The 24791-nt window shown below is 41.0% G+C and overlaps 1 protein-coding gene, 1 long non-coding RNA gene and 1 other non-coding gene across 13 annotated transcripts; 2 read left to right on the plus strand and 1 right to left on the minus strand.

Annotated features, from left to right (window-relative positions):
- Positions 1-16429, plus strand: LOC123480263 (uncharacterized). Of its 10 annotated transcripts, none has more exons than XR_008426341.1 (7): positions 1-504; positions 589-791; positions 4488-6594; positions 7573-7603; positions 14276-14367; positions 15750-15844; positions 16299-16429. It is a non-coding gene; the product is annotated as an uncharacterized lncRNA (long non-coding RNA). The 10 variants fall into 10 exon arrangements; XR_006656178.2 differs by having other exon boundaries at positions 6547-6594; XR_008426338.1 differs by having other exon boundaries at positions 4488-7761.
- TRNAR-UCU (transfer RNA arginine (anticodon UCU)) lies at positions 421-505 on the plus strand. Its single transcript is given in 2 exon segments — positions 421-457; positions 470-505. It is a non-coding gene; the product is annotated as a tRNA-Arg (tRNA).
- Positions 8456-24574, minus strand: DNTTIP2 (deoxynucleotidyltransferase terminal interacting protein 2). Of its 2 annotated transcripts, none has more exons than XM_024565457.4 (7): positions 24425-24574; positions 21829-23465; positions 20267-20405; positions 16128-16223; positions 14846-15010; positions 13015-13124; positions 8456-10164 (listed from the first exon to the last, which is right to left on the minus strand). In XM_024565457.4, exons 1-7 carry the CDS (start codon positions 24572-24574, stop codon positions 10071-10073), a joined length of 2391 nt encoding a protein of 796 aa, XP_024421225.3. In that variant the 3' UTR covers positions 8456-10070. The 2 variants fall into 2 exon arrangements, with proteins under 2 accessions (XP_024421225.3, XP_024421226.2); XM_024565458.4 differs by lacking the exon at positions 24425-24574 and adding an exon at positions 23873-24197.
- Positions 24575-24791: the final 217 nt, after the last annotated feature.

The raw sequence follows: 24791 nt of genomic DNA on the forward strand, positions 1-24791 counted from the left end.
CGTTACCGGCGGGCTTAACGGTGCAACGGCCGGCGTGGGGCCTGCGTCGGCCGCGGTCAGAGACCGGTAGGCGGGGCCCTCAGGCAGGAAGGGAGCCCGAGGGAAGCGCGAGGTCGTGATTTGTCCTGCGCGGCCGGGTACGGAGGCTCCGGCGGCCCGGAGACGGGGCTGCGGCTGCCCTCGAGTCCACCGGTCGGGACGCGGCGGGCTCGCGGCGCCGTTTCGCTCGCGGGGCGCGCCGACTTCCTTGAGAGGCGGCCGCCGGGGGAGGACGGATGCCTGCAGCTCCGGTTTGGTGAGGGCTGCCCTGGCTGGCGGTGGCCTGGCCTCCGCGACTTGAACGGGTGTGGGGGTGTTTGGAAGGGCGCGGAGTCGTCGCCTCTGGCTTAATGCAGCAGATGCGCAGAAACTCCAACAGGTGGCTCCGTGGCGCAATGGATAGCGCATTGGACTTCTAGAGGCTGAAGGCATTCAAAGGTTCCGGGTTCGAGTCCCGGCGGAGTCGTATCCTTTTCCTCCCCAGCGCTATCATTGCTTTCTTTCATCTCCTTTTTCTAAACGGTTTAACTTCCTATGTACTTATTTCAGTATCTTCCCCCCTATCCACCATCACTGCATTCGGCTTCTGCAGCACTTTTACCTGTAGTTAATCACGCGGGTCCCGCAGCACCCCAGCTGCCCGGAGTTGGTGTCTCAGGGCCTGCGTGTAGCCGACTCAGAATGCGTTCCAGGAACTGGGCACGGCGGCCCTGGCGGCGGAGGAGCGAGGCCTCATGCTTTTGGACGTGAGGGTGAGCGCGGGGGAGGCCCGGGTCTCCGGCGTTCCGGGAAAGCCGCTCCCACGCCCCAGGGTTGAGTCTCCCTCGCCCGGAGCGCTACTGTAGCAGCTAGGGAGGGTGGAGGGAGGACGGGAGGACGAGTCGGCTCCCGGTGCTGCTCTGTGCCGGATGCCTGCCCCTTCCGCCCAGAGGGCTTCGCAGTGATTACTTACGGAATCCCCTGTGGGGTCCCCTCGGAAATGCAGCTTTTTGGGCGCCACTCCGGGACTGTAATTCAGTCAATTAAAGGCGGGGCCTAGGAGTCTGTATTTCTGATAAGAATGCCCGCTCCCCTCCCTAGGACTCCAGTGCAGAGGTCCGAGGTGCACTCTGCCTGTCAGCTCCTCCAGGCAGAGATTACTATCTGTGCCTCGCCTGACAACTCAGAGCTTTGGAGGAGATTAGGATTTCACCTCACTGAATGCGAATTCATTAATGAATGAGTGGAATTTAAAAAATTCGTTGTTAACAAACTCAATTTAAGGCAAAATTACAAACCCCAAAATTGTCAAAAAAGGTACAGGGACAAATAAACGTCCTTGTCGTTTCTATATCCCAGCCTTGCAATTCCCTTTATAAGCCATTAGTGAAAAGTTTATTGGAAATATTTACAGATTTTATGCACATCAGCATTTTTATATCTACAGTCTCACTGTGTGTTTATTGACGTCAGGGACGTAGGTGGTGCACAATTGGTAGTATACTATACTTGTTCTTTCACTTATTAAATAGGTAGAGCCACCTTGTTCCATTGTGCACGTGTATCACAGCTCCCAATTGTTTAGCATTTAGGTATCTAGTATTTTCCTGTTATAAACAACGCTTCAGTGAACATCCTTGTTTTTACATTATTGTACACAAGTGCAAGTATATTCCTAGAAGTTGAATTGCTGGGTCAAATGTTTGTGCACTCTTTGATAGGTGTTGCCATATTGCTGTCATAGAGATTGTACCATTTTTTCTCACGGGCACTGTGTAAGATGCCCATTTCCCCATAGCCCAAATGTTATCCAGCAGATGAAAAAAGATTTCTAGTTGTAGTTTCAATACATGTCTTTTATTATGGATGAAACTGAGCATCTTTATATCCATAGAATAACTTGTATTTCTTTTTTGTGGTATATTTAAATTTTCATTTCAGTATTTTCTTATTTAAAGATTTTATGTATTTATTTTTAGAGAGATGGGAAAGGAGGACAAAGAGAGAGAAACATCAGTGTGATGACTCTTGCTCACCCTCAGCTGGGGACCCGGCCCCACAGTGAGGAATCAAACTGGTGACCCTTTGGTTGGCAGGCTGGTACTCAATACACTGAGCCACACCAGCCAGGGCTCATTTCAGTCTTTAAAAAAAAATTTGTATTGTATTGATTTTAGAGACAGAAGCACCAATTTGTTGTTCCAATTATTTTACACATTCATTGGTTGATTCTTGTATGTGTCTCTACTGGGGATCAAACCTGCAACCTCACTATCAGGCTGATGCTCTAAAGCAGCTGAGCCATTTGGCTAGGGCTCTTTTTTGTGATTTATCTGCTGTGATTTTTCTTGAGTTTGGATACTGCATCATTGGTCATTTTCTTATTGATTTGTACATGTTAAGGAAACCAGCCCTTTGTGATTATAATTATTTTTTCCAGGTTATTTGTCTTTTGATTTTGTTTATGGTATTTTATATTTTGTCTCACAGAAATTCATATATTTGGATTTATCACTCTTTTCTTTTATGGCTTCTAGATGTGGGGTTATACTGCCTTCAGCTTATTAAATAATTTTATCATGTTTCATTTTGGTGTTTTCACAGCTTTACTTTTATATGTAAATCTTTACTTCATCTGGAAAGTATTTTTTTTTTTACAAGGAGGGAGGTAGGTAGCAGTTTCATCCAAGAATCACTGATAATGACTGCTCCTCCTTTCCTACACTAATTTGAAATGCCCCCTTTATCATTCTCTAAATTCCCATATGCATTCGGGTTTCTGGATCTTCTCTTCTATTCCATTGGTCTGCCTGTCTTAATTCTGATTGACCAGAATTGTGCTACTGTAATAACACAGTAGGGCCAGTCCTCCCTCATAACTTTTTAAAAAGATTTTACCATCTATTCTTGAATTATTATTTTTCCCACATAATGTTAAAATTAACACTTATTTAGTATTTGTTATATACCAGGTACTATTCTAAGTGCTTTATGCATTTTAATGCATTTATTCTTCCTGACAGCCCTGCCAGGTAGATACTGGTATCCCCTTTCATGGCAGAGGAATGTGAGACTCAGAGTTACATAACTTGTCTAAGGAGACACAGCCAATAATGAACAGTGTACCAGGAGGGGAAGCCAGGGCCTGGGTCTGTGGGTGAAGTCATAATTCTGTATTATCTTTTCGTATGACCTTTAGTTAAAGCTAGTCTGGCTCTGATTTCTAATCTTAGGAAATATTTATGTTAGAGTCATGTTATTTACTGATTAATATATGGAGAATTGAACTAATTATGATGTTGAGTCTTCCTACTTAGGAGTAAAAGGGGAAATTTTTTTTCTTTAAGAATATCTATGTCTTTCCATTTGTTCAGCACTTCCTCTGTGCTCTTAGGAGAGTGTCAAGGTTTTCTTTATATATATATATATCTTGAGTTTTTAAGACTATTCCTGGATAGTATGTTTTGTTGGGATCTTATCTTCCCTTATATTTTCTAACTGGTAATGGTTATGTATATTAAGGCTTTTGATATTTTAAATAATTTAATATCCAGCCATCTTATTGAATTATTTTACTACTTAAAATAGTTTTTCAGTTCAAAACCACAGTGAGATACCACTTCACACACATTAGGATGGCTGTAATAAAAAAGATGGACATTAACAATTGTTGGCAAGGAGGTAGAAAAATTGGAACCCAATACATTGCCAGTGGGGATATAAAATGGTGAGTTGCTGTGGAAAACTGGCAATTCCTCAAAAAGTTAAAAATAAAGTTACTGTATGACCCAGCAGTTCCACTCCCAGGTATTGTATATACCCAAGAGAATGGAGGACATGTCCACACAAAACTTGTACATCAAGTTCATGGTAGCATTATTCTTACTAGCCAAAAAGTATAAACAACCCAAATGTCTGTCAACTGATGAATGCAGAAATGAAATAGCTACGTCCATATAATGGAATGTTATGTTATTCGGCAATAAAAAACAATGAAGTACTGATTCATGTTGCAACATGCATAAACTTGGAAAACATTATTCCAGTGAACTTGTTGTGAAAGGAGCCAGTCACAAGAGACTACATATTGTATGATTCCATTTACAGTTGACCCTTGAGGAATGCAGGAGTTACGGGTTTACGGGTGCAAACCTCCCCTGGCCATACACACCTACAGTCGAAACTCCATGTATAACTTTTGACTTTCTCAAAACTGAAATTGTCCCTCAGTACCTGTGGGGGATTGGTTCCAGGCCACCTGGCAGATACCCAAATCCACAGATGCTCAAGTCTCCCGTATAAAATGGCATAGATCACCCTGGCTGGTGTGGCTCAGTGGACCGAGTGCTGGCCTGCAAACCAAATTGCTGGTTCGATTCCCAGTCAGGGCACGTGACTGGATTGTGGGCCAGGTCCCTTTCGCACACTGATGTTTCTCTTCCTCTCTGCCTCCTTTTCCCTCTCTCTAGAAATGAATAAATAAAATCTTTTAAAAAATGGCATAGATCAGTGTATGCAGTCAGCTGTCCATATCCACAGACTTCCAACCATGGATTGAAACAATACAGGTATTTATTGAAAAAAATATGCATCCACGTGGACCTGTGCAGTTCAAACATGAGCTGGTCAGGGGCCAACTGTGTATTAGATATCCAAAACGCAGAAAATAAATTAGCGCTCGCCAGGGGCTGGGATTAGCAGTCAGGAAGTGACTGCTAATGGGTGTAGAGTTTTTCTAGGAAAGGGTTTATTTATTTTATTTTTAGAGAGGAGAAGTGGGGATAAAGAGAGGGAGAGAAACATCAATGTGTGGTTGCCTTCTGAGTGCTCCCCACTGGGGACTTGGCTGGCAACCCAGACATGTGCCCTGCTGGGAATCGAACAGGAGACCCTTTGGTTCACAGTCCGGCACCTGGACTGAACCACACCAGCAAGGGCTGCACTGTACACTTTTTAAAGGGGCGATTGTATGGTGTGTGAATTACATCTCAATTTTAAAAAAGGAAAAATAGTTTTTCATTTGACTAGGTTGTATTTTCCGGAAGTATGTTTTCAAAGGAGTCCAAATGATATTTTTACCTCCTCCTTTCTAATTTTTATGCATCCTCTTGTTACTCTTGTAATAGTATTAGCTACTATATCCAGAAAATGTTAAGTAATTTTTCATGGAAATGGTGATGGTGGGCTGACTTTTCCTGTTCCTGACCACTCTGGGAATGCTGCTCCACTAAGCTTTTGGGTGCACACATGCACATATTTTTATCCCCTTAAGAAAATACCTATCCCTATTTGTCAGTACTCTATGGAGGTTTTTCTCCTTTGATCTATTATTATTGTACAAGATACAGATTTTTCTTTTTACATTCCTGAAACAAGTCCCACTTGGTTGTGGTATATATCTATTTTAATATCCTAGTATTTTGCAATTTTGTATATGTAGAAAGGTTGACATTTAATTATCTACCATAAATGCAGCATTGTTTAGAATGGTCCCAAACTGGAAATAACCTAGATGTCTATTAATAATGATCTGTTTGAAGAAAGTGTGGTAGAGTCATAGAATTGAGTACGATGCAGACCTTTAAAAAATGAAGGAGATCTATGCCCTGGCTGGTGTGGCTCGGTGGGTTGAGCGCCAGCCTGCGAACCAAAAGGTTGCCGGTTCCATTCAGGGTCGGGACACGTGTGGGGTGCGGGCCAGGTCCCCAGATGGGGCATGTGAGAGGCAACTGATCAATGTATTTCTTCCTCTCTTTCTCCCTCTCTTCTCCTCTCTAAAAATAAATAAAAGCTTTTAAAAATTAAAAATGAGGAAGACATATATATCTTGCTGTGGAAAGTGTTCAAGGTTAATGACAAATCTGATATGCAAACGAGCATGTTCAGTATGATTCCACTTGTGTTAAGTAATACAAATAATAATAGTGATAACGTGTATTACTATGATTGTGTGTGCATAGAAAATTTCCAGAAGGATATACAAATAACCGTGCTGGGGCAAGAGGGGCAGTAGTAATGTTTGAGTCTTTTTCATAATAACCCTACCTTGTCCTTGTAATAAAAAGTTAATTTTAAAAAGGTAATGGTAAATTCCTGGGAAAAAAGGTACAGGTAAAACACCCTACTGCTAATGAGGAAGGGGAAAAAGCGTTTTGTCCTATTCTTAAAATCACTTGCACGCAGCAGCCCTGATAGTGCTTATCCATTAAATATTATCCATTAAGTATTTTCCCAACTTGATTTAACATCTATTGACCCCTTACACTCTACCACATGCTGGACCTCGGCCATAAATACACTTTTAGTAGCTCTTTGTGCTGAGAGTGGAGAAGCATGTGAACAAGATTTACAGAATGATTCCAGCAGGGATCGTGTCCTGAAGGTCATAGCCACCATGTTAAGGAGTGTGGACTTTACCCTAAGGGCAATGGAAAACCACTTTGTAGCTTTTAGGTGGGAAGCAGAGTGTGTATATTAATCTTGTGTCGTCCCTCTGGCTGCTCTGTGGATCCCTGCTGTGTGGAATAGCAAGACCAGAGGCCGGAATAGCAGCTCAGGGCAGCTGGAGTCACCTAGGTAAGAGAATGATGGGGGCTGGAACTGGGAGGTGGTTTGAGGAGACATGTAAGTGTACAAGTTGGAGACCTAGCAAGGGAGGCTGGGTTGGTGGGACTTAATTGATGAACTAAGGGATATATGAAGGAGGGGGAGGGAACAGCAAGAAAAGCCTCCCATTTCTAATTAGGGCAGATGGGTGGATGCTAAAATAGTCACAGAGACAGTGAAGAAGTGGGTTTGAGGGAAACTACGTACAAGTACAGATTTGCCTGTGTTGAGTTTGAGGTCTCTGTGGAACATCCTGGAGATGTACAGTGGCAGTTGGATACGCCATGCCAACCATTTGGCAAGCTCTCAATGAATTTATTGAAAGAAAGAGCTAAAGGAAGATAGGTTATGTGGAAAGAGGGGAGGAACAGAAGGTCTGGAGCTCAGGAGACTGATCTAGGCTTGAGATTTAAAATTCATTATCCTACAAAGCCACTTAAGACTCTGGACATAGATGAGATCATGCAGGGAGAGTGTAGAGTGAGAAGAGATGACAGTTGAGGACAGAAGCTCAGAGCAGAGACATTTGACGGATAGGCAAAGAATGAGGTCTTCAAAGAGACCCAGAGTGCAGCTAGAGGTGGGAAGAACCCCAGCAGAAAGTGTTACTTTTACTGATGCAGCAGGTTTCCTGTAGAGAAGGGAGTCAAGAGGAAAAAGGAAACAGCTCACATTTTTCTAAACACCTGCTTTATGTCAACAACTTTAACTCTTGCCATTTAATTATCTGCCAAATCCTAAGAAGTACAAATTACCCTCATTTTACAGATGAGAAAATTATGATGCAAAGATGTTATGGGAATAAGGTAAAAGGATTAGTTTAGGAATGATGGAAAAATGCCTACTTTCTGAGGCAAGTAGGAAGAGGGCAGAGAAAAAAGCATGAAGGTGAAGGGAAAATTGAAGGCACTCGTTTGAGGACCTGTTTTATTTGTGCTCTCTCTACAGCTCGGCCACACATACCCAGGATTCCAGGAAGGTATCGACAAAGTGGGAGCTGCTGCAAAGGGTGGGGATGTTTCATCTTACTGCTGCTTGTGGCCAGTGCAGACTCAAGACCAGTGGCCAGGAGTGGTCTCTTTTCAACTTCCTGCTGACCTGGGCTTTCTAGATCCCTGCACCTCAGATCCCACTGAGGTACTGAGTGGCACCTCAGGGATGCTGGCCTTGATTATTGGCCGCTTCACCTGGAGCAGCCTGTGCCCAGTTCCCTGAGGTTTCTGGGTCAAGCTTTTGCCACTCCTAGCCCCCATCCTACACCCAGTGTCCCCATAGTGCTTGTGAACCAAATGTCTTTGGTTCACATGCACTGTGAAGTCAGAAATATCCAGGCTTATTTTTGTTTCTGGTTTTTTAATTCTCCAGCTTTTGGTACCAAAGAGGCTATGCTGAGTTAGGTAGTGGGCACTGCCCATAAAATGTATTGCAAAAAAAAAAAAAAAAAGTATATACACATATGTATATACATGGTGTGTATATATATATATACATATATATATTCACCTTCTATTTGATACCGATTTTTTGAGTACTGGCTTTGTGCAAGGAACTACATTGGAAGGAAAAACTGAGATCAATTGCATTTTCTTCTTGGTGAGGGACAGAGCGCCATGGATTGGTGAGTCCATCAGGATTGGCTCTGGCTTTGAGTGACAGGAAACCAATAATAGCAGTGGAGTTGGCTGAAGAGAGGTTTCCTTTCTCTCAGGTGAAAGTCCAGGGAATGACAGTTACTTGATCCTGAGGATCCAGGCTCCTCCTCATTGTTTCTTCCTTAAAAATGCAGCTCCTACATCATGTCCCAAGATTGCTTCTGCCATCAGGTCAACACGCAAGTTAGCGGGAGAAGATAAAGGGACAGAGCCCCACTCTAAACTCACCCTTCTTTGAAGGGCACTTTCAGCCGCATCAGATGAAAGGGGGGGAATCACAGCTCCTGACAGGGGGCCACATTCTCAGCTAAAAATCATGTGTTCGTTCTGTAACTGTAAAGGGACAAGTTCAGCAGTTTCTGCTGGTGATGCTGAAAAAGGTGTACAGACAGCTATAGTGTGAGGCCAAAGTAAGTGACAGAAAGCGTCATCCTAGCTCTGTGACATTGGCCAGGTCACTTAACCTATCTGTGCCCCAGTTTCTTCACTTATAAAATGAGGGTAATAGTAGCACCCACATCATAATTTACCTCAGGTTACCTAAATTGTGTAACAGGATGAGTTTTACATTTTAGTCAATCAGATGCTTGGGGAATTTGTTACCTAAAAAGCACTTTTTATTTTAAACCTTACCAGAAACTTTCAATAAAATGTTACTGTTATTTGAAAAATAGTTGTCATTGCTTGAGAGTTTGAATTGTTTTTTTCATAAGCATGTTTTCTTCCAATTTGCTCATTCGAAGAGTGGGATACCTGAATTCACCCCAAAACCTTACTCAAGGTTTTCCTGAATTTTTCTATACAGCCTGTCTCTACCCCTCTCTTCTTTTCCTTAAAAACACTGCCATTTATCCTCTGGACAGCCAAGTATTGCCTCTCACCTGACATCCTTCTTATGGGGAGGACCCAGGGACATTTTGTCAGGTCTTAGTAATATTTCTCTAAAGTAGTGTTATCTTATGGCAGAACACCAACACGGGAGTAATTTTTGTGTTAGATGCTAGAAAACTTGAGGCCCACCTCTATCAATTGGTAAAGTCTCACAGAATTGTTCTATTAACTTTCACCCTGGTTTCATCTAGTTTCTTCCATTCTTTCTTTTTCCTGATTTCCTCACTTAAAAAATGGCTGTGTTGTAGGCATTTTTAAATACTCTGTCTTAAAAACATTTTGCAATAATACTTTTTTAGAAAATGTTCAAGGTGTTACGGTATTTTGAAGACCCTTCTTTTTTCATCAGCTTTAGCCCAAACTTTCTGGGTAGTCTTCATTATTTTTTAAATCGTTTTGTACCAATCCTTGGGTTTCAACTATAACTATTATACTGGCCACAAGCAGACCTCTGTACCTGTGTTTCCTGGACTGGAATGTACAGCTGAAAAAAGGGCATTTCCTGTCTACCATCTCCTACTATATACACACACATACACACACACCCCAACCTACATCTTTATTTAAAATATTGTTAATTACAATACTGTTATGTATACCTTTGATCATATTAAAGTTTTCTGAATATGTTAGCAAACTTTATCGTTTCTGAATGTCATTTAATTCAATTTTCTTTAAACAACCAAACATTGAAAACTTTACAAAAATGTCAATTAAATTTGTTTTCCAAATTTAATTTGGAAAATTAAATTTTTCTCTCAAACCAACTTTTCCAAACAGAAATCCCTATAAATAAATAGGGCCAGTCTACATTAATTTTTTGTGATGGAGTTAGTTTTCAAAAACACCTTTAGTAAATAAATAAAGGGGAGATGTAAAATACTGTGGTTTGCTTGGGGGATCTTAATTGCGAAATTTCTTCTTCTTTCGAAACTTCTTTCCTGCTGCGTTTGCTACTTTTTCAGCCATGATCTCTGAGTACTTCCTTCGGTTATATCTAAAAATAAAAACCAAACCTTTAAGTTCTAAAGTATGACACACTGGACATTATTAGAAGTTAATGTAACATTTTGGGGAGGTAGTGCCCGCTTTTACATCTCAGTCTTTTTTCATTTTTACCATCTATTCTTCATTGCTACACTAAGTTCGTGTGTGTAAGGAGCCAGGCTAGGAGCTAACAACAGGGGAGTGAACCAGACCGCCAGAGCCCCTGCCCTCATGAGGCTTGCAGTCTAATGAGGGAAAAACCACTGTAGAGGGAAGCTTTTGTAAATTTTCAGTCATTAGAGTCTCTTGTACTAACATCCAACTAATATCAAATGCTTTAAATATTTTTGTGAGTTAAAAATGTTAAAACAGGACTAAGCAAAACAAAATTTACACGTACGTGAAAACACATAATATACTTTTTGGAACCTTAAAAATATATCACAGACCGATGGTTTTCAAAGTGTGGCCCGGGAAGGAGACCCTTTCAGGGGTCCATTAGGTAAACACTACTCTGCAAGAACACTATGACCCCGTTGCCCTTTCACGCTCACTGTCTCACCCGTGTGCAGCAGGGCTTTCCAGAGGCTACACAACACGGCAGACTGATGCAGAAGCGCATATGAGGCTCCAAGTTTAAGCCAGACATTAAAGAAATTTAAATTTAATTATTTTTGTTTCGTTCATAAACATATGTTAATGTATAATGGGTTTGTTATTTTAAAATGAATTAATATTTTTAGTTTCTTAACTTCTATTATGATAAATATTGATAAATATAACCCACAAAAGTTCTTTAGGTCTTCAATAATTCTTTAGAGTTTAAAAGCATCTTCAGACCAGAGAATTGCTGCTATACACTAGATTTCCCCATTGGGCTTTAGAAACACAAAAGCACAATTTATTGCAAAAAAATGCTGTAGTAGCTAGAAGCTTCAACAAAAGGGCTGTCAGTCCACAGTTAATTATGAAATGTTAAAAAATTCTCTAACACATGTAACTCCTCTGTTTAGCACATCCACTATGTTACATCAGTCTGTTACCGCATTACTAAAGCTGAGGATTAGCTGAAATTCTCTTTAAAGCAGCAGTTATTTAAGCCAGCGGTCCCCAACATTTTGGCACCAGCGACCGATTTCAGGAAGATTCAAGTGCATTATATTCACGCTCACCTCCTGCTGTGCGGCCCAGTTCCTAACAGGCCACGGACCAGTACTGGTCAGCGGCCTGGGGATGGGGACCCCTGACTTAAACCCTTTAACTTCACAGCTCACTCAACCCCAAGAGCAGTTTACACAGACTTTCTAACAAACTAAGGTTAGATTAAAAATGAAACAAAACCAAGAACCACATATAACACAGAGAAGCATTTTCTTCTGTCCCAGGGCATTCCTACTGATAAATATCTGATGCATTAGATACATTTGGAGAAGTTCCCTGTCCCGAAGTGGTCAGAGAGAACCCTGAGCCAACTGCAGAGGGGACTGATTGAAATTTGCCGTGAAGAGATGCGCTCGCAGAGTGTTTCACATATTTTGGCATGTAAATTTAGGGCGATATTCTTTTTAAGTAATGTAGTTTATCTCAATGTATTTAGGAAAATATTAACAAACTCACAGTGGCAATGAAGTCTCCTTCCGTTTAAAATGAAGTAGGCAGGGCACAGGTAATCGTACAAGACTTGAAAGCAGCATTCAGTGACTGAGGTACGGGAAACGATGAGCTGATACGACCGCCTCTAACCTGCAAGTCTGCGTTTCACGCCACTACTTTTCTAGTCTACTGCCTCAGCTTCCTCATTCTAAGACGTTTTTCAGTGTTTTAACATTTACCTGTTAACCGTATGTTGTGGATAAAACCTACCTACATTTTGTAGTATTGATGAAAACAATCTCATAAATCAGAGCAATGCTGATAGTGCTTATTTCTAAATTTTTTACCATTACCCAGACTCATTTAATAGCTTATATAACATTTTGAGCTAAATTTGTTTTCCACACCTACAATCTACATTATTTTTAGAATCCTTGATAAATATTTTTACTTTTGCTATTAAGCCAATCTGGAACTTCAGCAGAGGTTTCTGTGTGAGGTATACTTTTAAATCCCCTGTGATAGATATGTAGCTGCTTCAAGGACGTTTAAACACACTCAGATTACTCCCATCTTAAAAACACCCTCCAAGTCCTTATCTACTAGCCCTGCATCTCCCTTCCTCTTCACAACAGAACTTCTTCAAAGAGTTGTGTCCATTTCCTCATTTTCAACTCATTCTCCAGTGTTTTCTTTCCCATCACTCCCCTAAAACTCCTGCCAAAGTTCTGTAACTAAATCCCCAAGAAGTTTTTATTTATTTCATTTGATCTCCCAGCAGCATTTCTTGTTAACCACTCTCACTGGTTTATACCTGTTTAAAACATTCTCTTTCCTTGATTACTATGACATTGTAGTTTTCTGGTTTTCACAATATCCCCTTGGCTATTCGTTCCCAGTCTCCTCTGCAGGTTCATTCTCCTCTAGCCTGTCAATTATTTTCCAGCTTCTCTCTAAAGCAGTTGCTCCAAACTGGGAATGCTTATACCCCGCAGGGAACATTTGAAAATGTCTGAAGACATTTTTGATTGTCATGAATGGGGGTTGCTATGGCATATGGCGGGGATAGAGGCCAAGGATGCTGCTAAACAGCCTACAATGTGTAAGAAAGTCTCCTCTAATAAGGAATTATCCCATCTGAAATGTAAGTAGTGCTGCTGTTGACAAAGTGTGCTGAAGTATTTAAAAATAATCTGAAATTTTAAAAGTTTACGCATGTTCTAAAGGAAAGCATACATATTATAAAGTGAAACATAGACTCCTTTACCTTCTGAACTCAGAATCAGCCAGCAGTTCTTCCACAATAGTTTTCTTTCTTTGTTTCTTGGGAATTCGTGAATGGTAGAAGTCAGCTGGATTGTCAACAATGGTTCCGATCTATGAACAGGTGATTGAAATAAGTCATTCAATACCTGTGTGCCACATTGCCTTCCTATTTCAGAGTAGCTCTAAGAAAGTGTATTTATTGAAAGGCATGAACACTCAAGTGTACATTATACCAATATTAAAGTTAATTTTGCCATTTTTAAAAGCAAAAATAAATCATCTATTCAATCTGTATTAGGTCCTAAGAACATTTCTTCATTAGTTGATAATAAATCCAAAATTCCTTTTATAAAATTTAGTGCCAGTACAGTGAATTCTTGAATAGTGTAACTAGAGGGAAAAAGTAGGACAAATTCTTGTTTTAGCTTCCCAATGTAATGAAATTGACATAAAAATTCTCCCACACACCTATTTGATCCTTCTAGATTACAATAAATGCTGCCAGCTTAGAACCTTCTTACTGACCACTCTGCGTTAGTACATACATTCAACCAAGTAAATTGTACTGAGTGTCTACTATGTGCCAGGCCCTGTCCTAGGTGTAGGAAAACAAAGATAATGACCCTTGGCAGTGAGGAGCCCATAGTCTTAAAAGGAAGATCCACAGATAGGTAATCAAACAATTACAAAACAACATAGTGGCCTGGCTGGTGTGGCTCAGTGGATTGAACACTGGCCTGCAAACAAAAGGGTGGCTGGTTTGATTTCCAGTCAGGGCACATGCCTGGGTTGTGGGCCAGGTCCCCAGTGGGGGGCACACGAGAGGCAACCACACATTGATGTTTCTCTTTGTCTCTTTCTCCCTCCCCTCCCCTGTCTAACAAACAAAAAAAACATAACACAGTATTATGCTGAACAAACCATTTCAGATGCTCTAAAAACTAAGTGACCAATTCTGTCTAAGAGCGATAAAGGTTTCACAAAAGATGATGTGTTAGCTTGGGTTTGTACAAGTAAAATTCCACCAACCACACATGGCAGAGCCAAGCACATGCAAAGTCAAATGCCAACAACAGTCTGTAACAAGGCAGGGGTTGAACTAGTTTGGGTGTGGACTATGAGTGTGAAAGGCCACATCAAGGGGTAAAGGCTCTACCCCATAGGTCACAAAGAATTGTTAAAAGTATCATTGAATGACATCTGTGATACCATTTAACAGAGGTGTATCCTGGACTGACTGTGCCCCCCTCCTTTTTAAATAGATGCCTGGTTACATGTGGAGGACCGACTTAGAAGGGAGAGCAGACCTGGAGGCAAAGGACCATTACAATAACCCAGATGAGTGACATGAAAGGTAGGCAAAACCAAAATGAACTTGAGAGCTCCCAGAGGATAACTCCACTGAACTTCACCTGAAAACACTTTGAAAACCAATATTTAACTTATTTTCAGAATTTGCCTGGGAATACCCCTCTGCCCTGAAAAAGAGTTGGTACAAACGAGTCCCGCTTTTGTTGTCCATTCTGTAAGAATCCTTGCTCTGAGGCTAGCACTAGTGACAGATGCAGTAGCCAGCTTACAGGTTCCCTAACTCTTAAGAGAGCTGACCTACAAACCTGGTTACCATCTGCAACACTGCCTCTCTGTATGGAAAGTCATTGCGAGTTGGTGGCTGCCTGAATTGGGGTCTGGCCATTATTGTATTGCCTGAGCAGATGTGTTTTGTAAATATTCATCTATTTTAAGAGTAAATAGAAAGATCACAGTATAGTGCTTCCTTCCCAAGCTAAAATCCACAGAACATCACCACCATTATTCCGTTTGCTTCCTACCTGGAAGTACTTAGGGAAGCCATCCCTATCATTTTTCTTGTAAAACCTTTTTGGGTCCATGCCTGCTCTCATCTTCAGTGCTTTGAGATCATTTTTCAGTTCGTCTGTCAATTCTGGAGCTTTCATACCAAACCAGCCATCACCTGCTGTTTTTTGTCGCTCTTTCTGAAATTCAGATTTCAAAAACAAATAGAAAATTCTAACTTCAATAAACAGTGTATAAAGTATACCTATTTTCCCCCAAATTGTACATACAGAAAATTTCACTAATTAATAACAAGTAAGGTTACCTTACAGAATGTATTAGTCTTCAGATTCATCTTTCATTAACGAATGAAACAACAGAAAAGTGATTTCTCTGATAAACTAGGTAAAGCATTAGCAGTTTCATAAATGAGGGCTCCTTTAAATTCAACTTTGTGTTTTAGTAAGAATTGCTGACTTGCTGGGAGAATAACGCACAGCTTTAATTTCTATTGTCTAAAATAGCCTATACAAGAGATAATGTATAAAAACATTTTCACCTCTGAAGCTGGTATGTAAACTTTAATACTTTTATGCAATTACCCAGGTATCTCAAAGTCATTCACTCCAACAGTCTAGAAATTTGCATTATTTTATATGCAAATTTCTAAAATTCACATAAAATCTATTCTTTTAAAAACTCTTAGCAAGTAATTTGCTTGATTTTATATTGTTCCCTTCATACAACCAATGCTAGGAAGTATCTACCATGTGCCAAGGTGCTTTATGTTAGTGACAAGACATTATTAGAGTCCCTTCCTCAAATTTCCTCCAAACTCTCTCAATAACTAACTTCTTTACACTTACTAGTTAAAATGCCAGATGGAAGCAATCCCTATGTTTTACTAAAGAAAAGAGTTTCTATCCTCTCATTTGGCAGACGAAACAGCCCAGGTTTTGAGCTGGCTACATTAAGATCCCTGCAACAGCATGCAACAGACAAGAGTTCCTCCTAGCCTTTAGAGAACAGTGCTGGTAAGTCAAGAGGTATGGACAGGACTTTAAATGGTGACTGTCACTATTTTTAAGGAAAAAAAAAAGTTGTGTCTACGCGCACCATTCAGTGCACTTTCACTTTGTAAAAGTCCACACAAAACATGTTTACAGAACCCTATTTTATGGGCCCTTGGGTATCTGTGACAATTTTAATTGAAAATATATATACTTTTTAATTGTATAGTCAAGTTGCATATGAGCTGAACACAGCATATTCATATACATCTAAAACATTCTAAGTGATGAGAGTCATTGTACTTACTCTGCGTTTCTTTTGAAGTTGATACTTTGACTCACGGTATGGTGGGACACAGTAGTTTTTTTCAAAATCAGGAGTAATGATGGCTTTCTGCATAATCTATAAAAATATTAAATTGGTTTTAAAATTTCAGAATGTCATGTAACTTTTTCAACATTTTTTTTGTCTTACTAGGAAAACATCTCTCAGACTGAAGACTGTTCCAAACATATTAACCCTCTTTATACACAGACACACTGCTGTGAAGTTTTCCCTGTCCTTAAGTTTGTAAACTGTATTACAATAAAAATGTTTTAGGAGCCCTGACCCGTGTGGCTTAGTTGGTTCAGCCTTGTCCCGCAAAGTAAAAGATCGCCTGGTTCGATTCCTGGTCAGAGCACATGCCTGGGTTGTGGGCCCAGTCCGCAGTTGGGGTGCATGTGACATGCAACCGATGGATGTTTCTCGCACATTGATGTTTCTTTCCCTCTTTCTCCCTTCACCTTTCTCTAAAAATAAGTAAATAAAAATCTAAAAAAAAAAAGTTTTAGGAGGCAAACTAAAGGATTACTTTAGGAGACCTATAAAATCAATCATCAGGTCAAATTTCTTTTACTAATCTGAATCTGCACACATCGGATTCACATCGTGTCCACTAGCACTTATTGCAACCAGGTCTGCAACCAGCCACCGGCACCAAACAACTGGAATATAAAGATAATGGGAACAATGCCACATGGCTCTTGAAATCCCTGAGAAAAACCCGACCAGATTTTAGTTAAGTTTTTTTAATGTTGCTAAAACAGCTTATAATCTAAGGAGACTGGCTAGACTATTGATAAGTATATTGATACAGATTTTGACTCAACAACATATACTTTTTATGCATGTTATGCCAATTAGACAATCCTATCTAGGCAAATCTGCTTTTTGCAACTCAATGTATCTTGGATGATCTTTCAATGTCAATTTATACATAGATAACAGCTTTCTTATTAATAGCTGTTATACAACAGTTTTTCTTCTGACATTTACTTTGTCTCCATTAAACTTTTTACTTGCCCTGGCTGGTGTGGCTCAGTGGATTGAGTGTGGGCCTGTGAACCAGAGTGTTTGGTTCGGTTCCCAGTTGGGGCACATGCCTGAGTTGCAGGACAGGTCAGGTCCCCAGTTGGGGGCACGCGAGAGGCAACCACACATTGATGTTTCTTTCCCTCTCTGTCTCCTTCCCTTCCCCTCTCAATAAATAAATAAACCTTAAAAAAAAACACAACACACAAAACTTTTTACCATTAAATATTGTAAACATCACCTCTGTACACTTGTGATTATTTCCGTAAAACAGATTTAAAAACTTGTCATTTAAATTTTTTTTTTTTTAATTTTTTGGTGACTCACAGAATTTTTTTTTTAAAAGATTTTATTCATTTATTTTCAGAGAGAGGAGAAGGGAGAAAGAGAGAGAAATATCAATGTGTGGTTGGTTGCCTCTCATGTGGCCCCCACTGGGGACCTGGCCCAGCAACCCAGGCATGTGCCCTGACTGGGAATGGAACGGGCAACCCTTTGGTTTGCAGCCTGCGCTCAATCCACTGAGCTACGCAGCCAGGGCTCATTTAAAATTTTTATAGATAATGGTAAACTGCCTTGCATTCAGATAGTATAAACTCCTACCAACAGTTAATCATGGCCCTTTTCTCCATATTGCCACGAACGCAGGGTGTCATCTTTTCATATGTTGTCAGTGGCGTCTCTTGGCTATTTTCGTTTGCTGTTGATCATCTTTATACATAAAGTCCTCTTCTGTGGGAATATTTGTACTTTTCTGGGTACTTCTTTATTTTTAAACAGGGTTGTGTTTTTAGTAATTTGTAAAATGTATCTTGTATTTTGATATTAATCTGTGGTCTTTTATTTGTCTTTAAGGTGTTTTTAATCACATAAGTTTTTAAGTTTTTATTTATTTATTAGAGAAGGGAAGGGAGGGAGAAAGAGAGGGAAACATGGACATAACACCAATTGGTTGCCTCCTGTACGTGCCCCATCCAGGAACCAAACCCACAACCCAGGCATGTACCCCGACCAGAATCAAACCTGCGACCTTTTGTTTCACAGGCCGACACCTAATCGAGACACACGATTCGAGGCTTAATTGCTTAAGTTTCAAATTTGTGTTCAGTCAAATCTGTTCATCTTTTCCTAATTGACTTCAGCATTTTTTGTTACTTGCTTAGAATGATTAGATATTGTCATAATACCATTTCTGTGACTAAAAGAAGCCTCAGGGTAATTAGTCTTTTCTCCCCCAGTACACAAAGTAAAGAAGACTACTGCTTAGTCCTCAAAATAGTTCAATAGGAATACAGCAATATTAATTTGGTCAGTAACACTTGACGTTATCAACTGAGACATCCCCAATTCAGGTTCAGACTTAGAAGTTTCTGGGTAGTACAGTAGCAGTCTAGACTTTCCTATCACTCAGAAAAGAGCATGACGTTTAACAGATTATTAAGAGCTTGTTGTGTGTTAAGCACCATACTAGGGTTTAGGACAGTGGTCCTCAATTGGGAGCAAATGGCAGTATCTGAAGGCATTTTTGGTGTGTGTGTGTATGTGTGGTGGTAGGGAGGGTGGATGCTATTCCCACCCAGTGGGTAGAGGCCAGGAATGCTGCTAAACACCCTATAGTGTGCAGACACCCTCCTAAACAAAGAATTATGCAGCCCAAAACATAAAATGTTGCTGAAGTTGAAAAACCCTGTTTTAGGAATACAAAGATAAAATTCAGTAAAATAATCATTATACCATGATTAATAATGGAATCTGATTGATACTGGGTGTTGCAGAAGCACAAAGGAGGTTGGGGGAAGGACTAGGGTCAAAGAATGTTTTCCAAAGACAGTGATCTATGATCTGTGCATTGGCCTGGCAAAGAGCAGGCTATGTTCAGGTCTATAGCAGTCTTCGAGGGTGAGAACACAGCAGTTGGATACAGCTGGAGGAACAGAGGCATTTTGAAGGCTTTGAGGAAACACTGAAGGACTTAAACAAGAGATCATCATGGTCGGGCCCTGGCTGGTATGGTTAAGTGGACTGAGTGCCGGCCTGTGAACCTAAAGATCGCTGGTTGGATTCCCAGTCATAGCACATGCCTGGGTTGCAGGCCAGGTCCCCAGTTGGGGATGTGTGAGAGGCAACCACACACTGATGTCTCTCCCCCTCTTTTCTCCCTCCCTTCCCCTTTCTCTAAAAATAAATAAATAAAATCTTTAAAAAAAGAATATGATGGTCGGATTATGTTTTTAGAAAATCTAGCAAGAGTACGGAGAACAGCACGAAGAAAAAAGAGTAAGGAGGCTACTGCAGTAGTCTAGACGGAAAATACAGGGCTGCATGCGCCTGTGACAGTGGGGCGAGGGGGAGCAGAAAGTACGTAAGTGGCATTGTAGCCTAGGCTTGTGACTGCGACACAGACAGACTCTGGCATCATTAACCAGGACAGAGAACACACGAGGAGGAGCTGGTTCAGGCAGGCAACCAGAAGTAGGGCAATTAGTGAGGTCAAGTGCCTGGGCACGTATGAAGGAACAGAAAACAGGCACCTGGATTTAAAGACCCGAAGAAAAAGTTGAAGAGCGCGCAAGTCTAGAAAATACAGATGCGGGAAGAAGCTGTGTAAAGTGGCGGCTAAAGCCGGGTGTTTGGATGAGGTTACGTACCCTGTAATTTCCCTCTGAAATCAAATGTACAATTTTATGTCTGTGTACATTTGTGTACTTTATCCTGGTGGGGGAGGTGGGCGCTCATGGCTTTCAGATTCTCACCACAGAATTCAGATTCTTAACTCTTCTGGTCTCACAGTCCAGAACAGTTAAGAACTGAAAGTATGGTAAAAAAGAGGAAAAAATACAATCCCTGGGACATAACCTGTAGGTGCAAGAAGAACACTGATCCTGTATTACTTTATTTTTTCAAGAGTCATATTTTACAGCTAGGACTTTATAAAAATAAGAAACAACTGTTTTGGAAAGCAGGGGAGGAAAGGAGCACAAGAGGCTGATGTGACTTCACTCTAGGAACATTAGTCTCTCACCAAGGTCTAATGTTTCTAGAAGTAACTGACTAGATCCATGGAAGCCTCTAGGACATGCCACGCAACTTACCTCACTTTTCTTTTTCTCCTTGATCTGTGTTAGGGTTTTCTTGTTTGACTGTAGTTTGTCTGCATTAAAATTTATATACAAACCACCCAATTGCTTGATACTCAGACCAGTGTCTATGCTGCTGCTTGTCAACTTCAGACTGAAAGAGAAATGATCACTTAAAACTCAAGTAACTACATCAAAATGAAAACAATTGAAGACTATTTTAAAGTCAATTTTTTCTTCTCTTCCCTTTTTTTGTCAATGACAGAAAAAATCCTTATTTTAATAATAAGTTTTGAAAAACTAAACAAATACATAGTTTAAGTCTAGTAAAGCCATTAAGAAAGAAATTTTGGGATGAATAATGAATTTAAACAAAAAAGCTTTTGGAGAGCACATCCAAATTTATTCCCCAGATTTTCTTTAAGAGGATGAAGGCCATATAACATGCCAATAGATTTCATAACAGGACTTTTATTAAAAAAGAATTACAGAAAAGGGGAGGAGATACGTCTGGCAATCTGGCTCAACGTCATATATATGTGGTGAGTTCCTAAATGTACACACTTCTGTCTCTAAAACCAACGAGAAAAACAGGTTCTTCTACTCTGACCTTCCAAGTTATCCAAACTTAGAATATTCTGGGTAATCAGAAGTATTTGGTAGTGCCTCTAAATTAAGGAAGTTTTAAACAATGATGAGCATCCATATTTCCCACTGGAGCTTTTTAAAAATATAAATGTCATATCCCAGACCTAACAAATAGACTCTTCTGCAGGTGGCCTGGAGTCCTGCTCTATTTATGGAATAAAAATTTCTACTTTATATCACTGAAGGGTCCTTTTTATAAGCAAGTACACTTGGCCTTACAGTCACTTTCTTCTCTAATTATTCGCATAAACTGAGAAGCTGAAAGTTCTGGTAGTCCACCTCTACTGGAAAGTGAAGCCACTCTGTTGCAGTGCTTTGGCAGTGATCCTCAACCCTGAATGTACACGGGAATTATCCTAGGGAGGAGGACTGGGCTTTCAAAAAATAAGAATGCCTGAGCCTAGCCTGGGCATCCAATTAATATATAGTTCCTCACAAGGATGCCTGTATTTCACAGACACACTGCTGCCAGGGGCCTGTACTTGGGAAAAACAATTTACAACAGAGGAAAAGAAACTAAAGCAGCCCCAAATATTAATGCTTTTCAATTGTGGACAGATGGGATTATAGGTTATTATTTTTCTCAGGCTTTATTTTTCAATTTCTCTATAATCAACATATAATTAAAAAACAAGTTATTTTCCTTCCCTTTTATATTGCTATTAACAGTCATGCAGGAAAATCCTGACAGATGATTTTTAGTATTACCACCAAAAGACGCACTTTTAGCTATCATTGGTGGGAAAAATATGACTAACCAAGGCATCCACAGAGATGAGAGAGACGCTGGATAAGAGTCCTCCCATCCAGAGCTGGAGGCAATGCTTCCGTCAATTCCCATGCTTTATTATAATATTTCATATTTTCACGGTAAATTAGCCACTTGAAATATGTATCAAAAACTTTTAAAAAATAAAGGTAAAACTTACAGTTTAGACTTCGTGTCATTTAGTAAGTCATCTTCATCACTAAACTCATCATCTTTATTTTTGTCTTCGTCTGATGGTTCGTCTTCACTTTCTTCATCCTCTTCCTCCCCTTCCTTTTCTTCCTCAATGGCACCCTCATTTGCCTTATCTTCCTCAGCCAAGTAAAAATTTTTACCAGCACTTAGCCCAGGAGTTGTGTCAATTACAAACAGTGCATTGCCACATGACTTATTTCCCAAGTCTCCATTTAATGACCCCCTTTGTGCACTATTTTCAACAAAACACACAGTGTCCTCTTCAATCTCACTGTTTTCAGACTGCTGGCTTTCATCACTGCTGAGAAGCAATAAGACGGAATCACCCGTATCCTGAGATGTGTTGAGCTCAGACTTGTACAGTTCAGTATCACACTCAAAATCTACACCCCTTTCTGTACTCACATCTTCATTGGCAGCTATAATTGTGCACTCTTCTTCATCACTACCATCACCATTACTAGATGTGAAGTCACCTGTTTTTATGGTGCTCTTTCTCTCTTCTGTCCATCTGTCTATTTCCACAACAGCAAATGTTTGAGCTAATGATTTCATAATAGCCTCACAGTTCTGACTTGAGGGCTTTGATGTGGTTTTGTTATTGTGGGGGGTTGACTGCCTTTGAGAAACTAACTGCTGAAGGCTATTGTCCTTAAGTTCAGACAAACTCATCTCAGAATTTTCCTCATTAATTTCTTTTCCCTTATCTATCATTCCTTTGGCTTCTTCGTCTAAACTCTTACAACTCTGCTTTGTTATTTCTTTGAGAGGTGCAACACTGACCTGTTTTTCGTCTCTTATATTAAGATGTTGTTGGTATTCTTGCACTGTTGGTTTTTTTCCTGATTTCTCGTGGAAGGAATCATCAAAGTCATTATAGATTTCATTATTAGAGAAATTTGGCTTATTTATCTGAGGAAGCGATCTTGCTCGTAAATGAGAAGTTTGTCTGGTATCAGAATCCTCTGAATCCATAGGTGTATTTATCATGTGCTTTTCATTTCCTGGTATAATCTTAGTATCTTTCTCCTCCATTTGTGCCTGTAATTTTCTCTGCATAATCCTGGTTGTTCTCCTAGTTACAATTCTGGAAAATGTAGAAATATCTGAGCATGATGATTCAGCATCAGAAATAGCTTCTGCATGTGAATCCTGGCTTGGATGGGTTAGGGATTTAGCCTTACTTCTTCTGGTTCTTGTAGAAGGCACAATTCTAGAAATCCCTGAAGCGTGTGATTCTGCTTCAGAGACTTCTTCTTCAGTATGAGACTCACTTATTGGAGTTACTTTCAGCCTTTTCTTAACACTGGACAATGGGTCGCGTGCAACTAAGATTTGCCTTCTCCTGGTTACTCTTAAAATGGAATCCTGGAGCTCAAACACAGAAGAACAATTTGACTCTGCTTCAGAGGTCTCTCCATCAGTAGACTGTTTGTTCATTTCTGGTAATGAGCCTGCAGTTCTGCTCCTTCTCTTTCCACTTTTAGGAGTTTTAGGGATTAGACTTGGTTTCCTATTGCTCTGTGATTCAGCAGTAGTAGAGTCATCAGGTGGAGATTCCTTCCTGCCTTTTAGATGCTCCTGAATTCTTGTAGCAGAATTCTGCAAGCCAGAGAACACACCCTTAATTTAGGTAGGACTGGGACATGGGCAAAGTGAATGAGGCACTCCTCTCAGGAGCAAATTTTAAGATGGCACGAAAAAACTCAGTAAACAAGAGGAACACAAAAACCACCACCACCCATTATTTAAACAAATAAAATAAAAAACTCATATACTGTATCTGCCCCTGCATTTGCTTCACCCAAGTCCTTGAATCTAACTTTAGATAACAAAATACTAATACTAATAATAATTAAAAAGGGAAAAAAATTTTACACTCAAAAAAATCAAATGTTCTAGGTGGGCCTGCATTTCGACATATATGGGGAAGAGGAAATAAGAAGAGTATTAACACTGAGCAAAGATATGTTTAGGAACACGCCGACAGAATCGATCACTGCTCTTACCTCTAAATAGGTAAGTGAGTTAACGCTCATTTTCCTTCATCGCTGAGTCCTGGGGAGCAGACGTCTAGCGTCACTGAAAGCCACCAGGCGGCATCACTGTAGACTTCCTCCAGCCAAAAGGAGGTGCTGTGGGGTCGCCGCCAACCTCCCACGACAAAAGGTGCCCTCCTTTCCAACCCCGCTAAATTAGGCTCACGCTTGGTGGTCGAAATTAACCCTTAGTACAGTGTTAACCGCAAAGTTAAAAGGCTCGAGCTGTTGTTTATCTGCATTACAGCGCTGAACTGCCCAAAACAAGCTACCTAACTTCTCCGTTGCACACCTGAACTGCGATAAAGACTGCAGTGGGACTGCAGAGGGAGTGGCTCGGCGCCGCCTCAGGGGCGCAGGAGCGCAGGAGCGCGCGGCAGGCTGGTCGCGACGCTGCCGGTCTGCCGCTCCTCCTACCGCTACCCGGACCCCGGCGCCGCGCCCCCCCCACCCCCCCCCCCCCGCCCCGGGAGCGATTCTGCGGGGCCGCGAGCAGAAATGAGGAGCCGTGCTGTTTCCTACCTTCTGCCCGGAGCTTTCAGAAGACGTAGCTTGGACACGGGCCTGAGGCCGCGCAGACCTGGTGACCACCATCTCACCGACTCGGGGCCACCACGGCCTGCCTCTGTGCCGGCGCCGCGGAAGTGCGTCAGAGGATGGCCACGTGCGCATTTTCCGCGCGGATTCGGGAACTCGCGAGAATCTCTTCCCCACTTGCGCCCCTCCTGCCTAAGCCCGCCGACCGGCGGATCCGCGGGGGTACAGGTTCACTCCAGGGCGTGGGACAGACCGTCCTTTTGCAGGGCGAGTACTTAGTTGGGGCGGTGAAGCTCGCAGGGACAGAGGACCTTCGTCCCATGAATTATGTTCGGCAATTCTAAACGTTTTA

Source organism: Desmodus rotundus, chromosome 3 (genome assembly GCF_022682495.2).
Source record: "Desmodus rotundus isolate HL8 chromosome 3, HLdesRot8A.1, whole genome shotgun sequence".
Lineage (NCBI taxonomy): Eukaryota > Metazoa > Chordata > Mammalia > Chiroptera > Phyllostomidae > Desmodus > Desmodus rotundus.

Excerpts from the sequence above, each read along its gene's own strand:
- DNTTIP2 (XM_024565457.4), bottom strand. The coding sequence starts at position 24,574 with ATGCGCACGTGGCCATCCTCTGACGCACTTCCGCGGCGCCGGCACAGA. Across the intron at positions 16,224-20,266 it reads AGGAGAAAAAGAAAAGTGAG|ATTATGCAGAAAGCCATCAT; the intron begins GTAAGTTGCGTG and ends ATATTTTTATAG. Across the intron at positions 10,165-13,014 it reads GCTGATTCTGAGTTCAGAAG|ATATAACCGAAGGAAGTACT; the intron begins GTAAAGGAGTCT and ends TTTTATTTTTAG.